Source organism: Aplysia californica, unplaced genomic scaffold (genome assembly GCF_000002075.1).
Source record: "Aplysia californica isolate F4 #8 unplaced genomic scaffold, AplCal3.0 scaffold00354, whole genome shotgun sequence".
Classification (NCBI taxonomy): Eukaryota; Metazoa; Mollusca; class Gastropoda; order Aplysiida; family Aplysiidae; genus Aplysia; species Aplysia californica.
The window spans coordinates 135,461-141,006 of record NW_004797624.1 but is presented as its reverse complement, the minus strand read 5'-3'; the positions used below and the strand labels follow the sequence as shown (position 1 = coordinate 141,006).

Here is a 5,546-nt window from a genome sequence, read left to right as displayed (position 1 = left end):
GATACAAAAAAAGGCGTACACTGTCTTAACAGTTCTCATAACATCACAATTTATTGGTAACACTCACACATACACATGACATGCAGCAAAGTAAGCTCAATAAGAAACAGTCAAAGAAAGAAGCGACCCAAACCATTGTCTTTCCAACAACTATGACAATACGCACGTGACACATGTACCGGTACCTACTACATATATGCATAAATGACAAATCACATTTATACACTCAAAATAATATGCACACACATACACACACACACACACACACACACACACACACACACACAAACACACACACACACACACACACACACACTAACACACGCGCGCGCGCGCATGCACACAATGAAGACACAGGTTTTAGAATATGACTAAAGAAAAACCTGTAGGAAGAAAACATGATAGAATGCCAGGCGTGTACTTCTTTTCTAGCTCTCAACCCCTCACACCATAATATAAAGATGGTGGCAGGTCTTTCTTTCTTTCTGTTATTATTATCTTTTAATCACTGGATCATTTTGATTTAGAATCTATGCTTACAGACTACAAGGGACTTTATTTACCCATAACTCTTATACCTCTGTAAAGAAAATAAAAGAACATCTCTTCCAATTAAAATCATTTCGTGTGTAAAGATACTTTTTGAACAAATAAAACGAGTAAAAAATAGCTATAAGATCTGGATAATACGATTTTTATGTAATGGCATCTCAAACAATATGTTTTACAAGATTTTCATACCTTCTCAGTAAAGGAATGTTATAAGTGTAGATAATAATTCGCAGTAAAAAGGAATGATCACTAAAAATAGGACAAATAAAGGAAAAAGCATTCCTTGGAATTCATATAAAGCTTAGGGAGTCAACTATGTTAATAAGTAGCATCATACCATGGTTCCAAAATAAATGAAGATAACACTCCAATAAAAACATTGCCAGGAGAAATAACATGTGAGGCAGCGTGGTGAAATCAGACGCTCGTCAAAATAATCAAAGTGAAGAAACTGGCAGGTTTGTGAATTATTATCCAATTTCTTTTTTGGCTTATCACCTTTCATGCCCATTAAAGAACAAATTTCTGTGTGGGTGTTACTGAAAAACGTTGATTAAAGGCACTTAAAATGTAAATTTTCAGTTTCCACAGACTCTCCAGCAAAGGAAATAAATTTTTGGCGGCCATTTTCTCACTAATTTTACCCCTGAAACCAGGTGACCCCACCTACTTAATTTGTAAATATATCGACTTGTACTTAAGATAAACCGATATTTTTTTCATTGAAAGCAAAACAAATTAACAAGCTTTAAGATGATACCAACAACTCTACATGCCCAAAAATTGACGAGCGCCTGATTCCGCTGCGCCGTGACACATATGTACAGTTATTGCCCCTACAGCACTTCAGGAAGACCTGAGGCAAAAGTCACTGAATGTCCCCATGTCATCATTATTTTAACCAGGTCTCTTTTGGAACAGGCAACTTATTCAAGACGGACACATAATCTCCAAAACAATCACTGCCCCCACAGCAACAAACCATGAGGGAATATAAAATTACTTAAGATGTAAGTCAACTTCTTGAGAAAATGGACTGTATAAAGAATAAGACAACATTTAATTTTTAAGATCCAACACCCTCACCTCAAATGTTTGAAACTGAATAATGGAAAAGCTGACTTCAAGTATACAGCATAAAAATTCAATAAATAAAATCAATTATATCAAATATTACTGGTATCTTACAAATGCATTTGAGATTCACAACACAAATTATGCTCAAAAGCTACTGAAGATATTTGTTTGTTATAAAGAGGTATCTCACTGATGACTTAACAATCAACACATATATTTTTGACAATAATCAGCAGAGTTGTAACATCTTCCCACTATCAGCAGAAAAACTTGAAATAAAATTTTGCTATTCCAGAAGTTCCTGAGAACAAATATTGCTTGAATAAGGTTGTCAAATTTTAATCTTCATTGGCATATATCCCCCCAAAAAAGAGTCAACAAGATCATCCAGAGACAGCTCACATTGTTGTTGGGATCTTTTGTGTGCATACGTTTGAAGCAAGGTTGATTCTAAACTACATACCACAGTATTCTCAGGGCTGCCTGCTTCTAAGCATAACACAAACATCCAGAAACTTAATTTTTAGATTTTTAAAAACAATTTTTCTTGTCTTTGGTTGTTACGAAGGCAAAAAAAGTTTTTAGAGTTATTTATTTCCTTCACTTGACAGAAGTCACATAGTATTGAAAATTAAACTTCAGAAAGCATAACTAAAAATGAAATCTTTTTTCTTTTCAAAGCAAGCAACAAAACAGTAGAACAAAACCCATTCTGAAATTGTTTCCATTCTTCAAAATGGCTATATCTAATACGATCTCATACAACCACAAGATTATCAAACTAAACATTTCTTCTTGACAAACAAAACACAACTTTCAATTCACTTGTAAAAGCTAAATCCTTGTATGACCGTTACTTCTACCATTCAGGCTGGGTCAGCAAGCACAAGCTGATAGATTCTGAAGGCTAAAAAAATAATTTTATTCAAATCTTAACATTTTACCAAGCATACATGATTGCCTCACAATTCTGCATAATCTACACTTTGGTAGTTAAGAACCTGGCCAGATTTTCCTGAGCCGCTGTCTCTCTTTCCCCACCTGCCTTGCTCAGCCCAAAACAAAACATGTCTTTTTTCTAGGTCAGGTTAAATATATGGTCTGTGGACATCAACTCTCAAGACAATAAATTTGGAGATGTGAAATAACATTTTCTATTCCTCCTGAATATTAAAACAACTATATTTGCCCACCTTCTCTGGTACATTAATCTTTATTCCTTTTACTTACAACAGGAGATGTACACAAGTTTGTTTATTTCAAAATGTGCACTTTGAACTAAGTAGTGTATATTGGAACATAAGCTTGGACAAAACTGCCCAGAGGGACCGCATCATGAAGAAAGCAAAAGTCTACTCAAGTCGACTCCTAATTGGCTGCTATGCACTAGCCAGGCCAATTTTCAACTCAACCCGACCCTGCAAACTTGACTAGTCAAATAAGTGTGCACTACAAAGCCTCTACAGTAATCCATGATCGCATCAGCAATTCTTAGAATCAGCAATTCTCATCCAAAAACCCGAGACTAAGGGAAACTAAAGCAAATAGAGAGGTCGCATTCACAACTTCTATTACTATCACAACCCATCACCATATAGAAGCTTATGAGAAGAGATTTTCAGCAAATAGGGTTGTTTTTTTTTAAAAGAAAGCTTAAAGCTACAGCCGAATACCTGTTAACTTTATCTACTTCTGCCGCTTTCTATGCATGTTCATATTTTTGACATATCTCATTTTACTCTTCACATGGATTTTTTTTTCCAATCATTATTTTACTGCAACAGCTACAGCAACAGCAGCAAGCAGCTGCTAGACAACTTTGTACTAGTAAATTCTTTTTAATATCATGTAACAATATCATTGTAATTTAAAACTTGGAATTGTGACATTGTGAAAACTTATGTGCTTGAAATGACAATCAGAATAAAAAATGTTTCCCATTTGCTTCTGCATTTTTTTAACATTAATCTAATTTTGGCACATGGATGTTTAGGCACTCAATTTTCACTCACATGAAAAAAGGCAAATGGGTAAAGAACTGTTACCCTAACCCTGACACAATGGTATCACTGGCATTACAAAAGCAAAAAAATTGCCACCATTACAGATTTTTTTTTATAATAAAAAAAACAACTAAAAGCCTTTTAGTGACACACATGCAATCTGGCTTATTCAAATGAGAGTGATTAAATTAACTGTATTCGGTTGAACATGCAAATGACTAGGTTTTATTCACAGTATGTTGAAAATGTTATTATTACCTCCATATTAAGCTCGCTCTTGAAGAGCAATATTTATATCAGATAAAGAGCGTTAATCTATTTTTAAATTAGAAAAAAAAGAAAAGAACTGACTCTAGCCACCTATGGGATTCATCAAAAACGCCCTACGACACATGTAACTGGTAGCCTCAAGGGTATCTCAGAACAACTATTTTCCCCCGCCTTTTCATTATTTCAGTCTGTAATATCACTTAATCAAAACTTTTTAAAAAATGTATTTAATGTGCCAACTTTTCGGAAAAACTGCATCTCCAAAAAATATTGTTCTTTTTCATTTTCTTTCCACCATCAGTGCTCTACCAGTAATACAAAAGTATGGCACTGGCCAAAGGGCAAAAACAAAACAGGAGCTGCAGGACTCATAACAACATCAGCAACAGCAACAGCAACAACAACAAAAAGAACAACAACAATTTTGCCAAAGTCCAGACTCAAAGATCCAATCAAAAAGACACTTCTCCTCCTGCAAAATTTTCATTTCCTCTACAGCTCAACGTGGTTGTGATCATGGCCAGGTACTACAGCCTCCGAGCCTTGTGGCGAAGAAGTTGTCACAGCTTCATGTTTGGTCATCATCTTCCTGGCAGCCTCGCGGCGTTCCGGGCTCTGGTGGTACAGACGCGACTTCCTCAGCTCCAGAAGCTCCTCGCGGATGTCGCTGTCCACCTCCAGAATCTCGTCCCGGGCCGGGTCAGACTCCAGGCTGTTCTCTTCTGGCTGTTGCTCTTGCTCGTCTGAGGAACCAGAGGGTTTACTTTTAGTAGAGGTTTTACGGCACTCGCAACTGCATAAGCTCATATGAGCGCCAGAAGATTAGAGGTGTTACAAGAGAGTAACAAACATAAAAAAGAAGAAGGGGAGATAAGGACGATAGATGTTTGATAGGAAAGAAGAAGCAAACTACACCAGAGCACCTGCCAACCACTCACAATTTTTGGTGGGCGGTAGGGACCAATCGGGTAGTGACAGGTAGTGTGCAATGTCCTGCTCAGAAGTCCATGTAGGTGGGTGGTACACACATTCCAGCCTCTTAAAGTAGGAAAAATAGGTGCTGGCTATTAAACAGTAGACAAGCGCTGATGTAGACCATCAGAAGGTGGACTACCTCAATCCCACATGTTAGATAAAATTGTAAATTTTCCCACATGAAAAACAAAAACATGATGTGTTTGCCTCGGAAGTCAAGAACACGATCATTACAACATACACGATAGCTCTGACTGTGTGGTCGCTGAAAGCTGAAATGTTTTTTAAAAAGATAGTTTGATAGTATAATGTTTCAGATGTTAAACGTAATTTAAAATTGAAACCGGTATGGGCCGAATTTTCAGTTTCAACTGGTCTCATCGTGAGTACCCTAAGCAAGACACAACCGTGGTCCTGTAGTAGTTAAGTCTACCTTTTGTGTTTGAAATGATATTGCTTTAACGCCTCTATCGATCCTATTAGGTTATTTAAGAGGCAGGACTTCCGAGTTTAACGTCCCTCTCCGAAAGGACCGAACCATAAAGGAAATTCGTGAGAAGTGTCTTTCCCAAGAACACAACGTCGGACCAAGCTGAGGCTCGAACCCCTGAACCCGCAATCTGATGGTTACGAGTCTGGTACTGGTAGGTCACCGACGCCACTTGTGTC

General features: G+C 37.1%; 1 protein-coding gene across 1 annotated transcript in view; it reads right to left on the bottom strand.

The window, feature by feature from the left end:
* Nucleotides 1–2,149: 2,149 nt before the first annotated feature.
* Nucleotides 2,150–5,546, bottom strand: part of LOC101848899 (thioredoxin domain-containing protein 16) — a gene marked incomplete at its 5' end in the record, with an annotated part of 27,505 nt that continues 24,108 nt past the window's right edge. Inside the window, 1 exon segment of the mRNA XM_005103010.3 lies at nucleotides 2,150–4,645. Within this exon segment, the coding sequence (XP_005103067.1) occupies nucleotides 4,395–4,645 (251 nt within the window). The 3' untranslated portion in view covers nucleotides 2,150–4,394.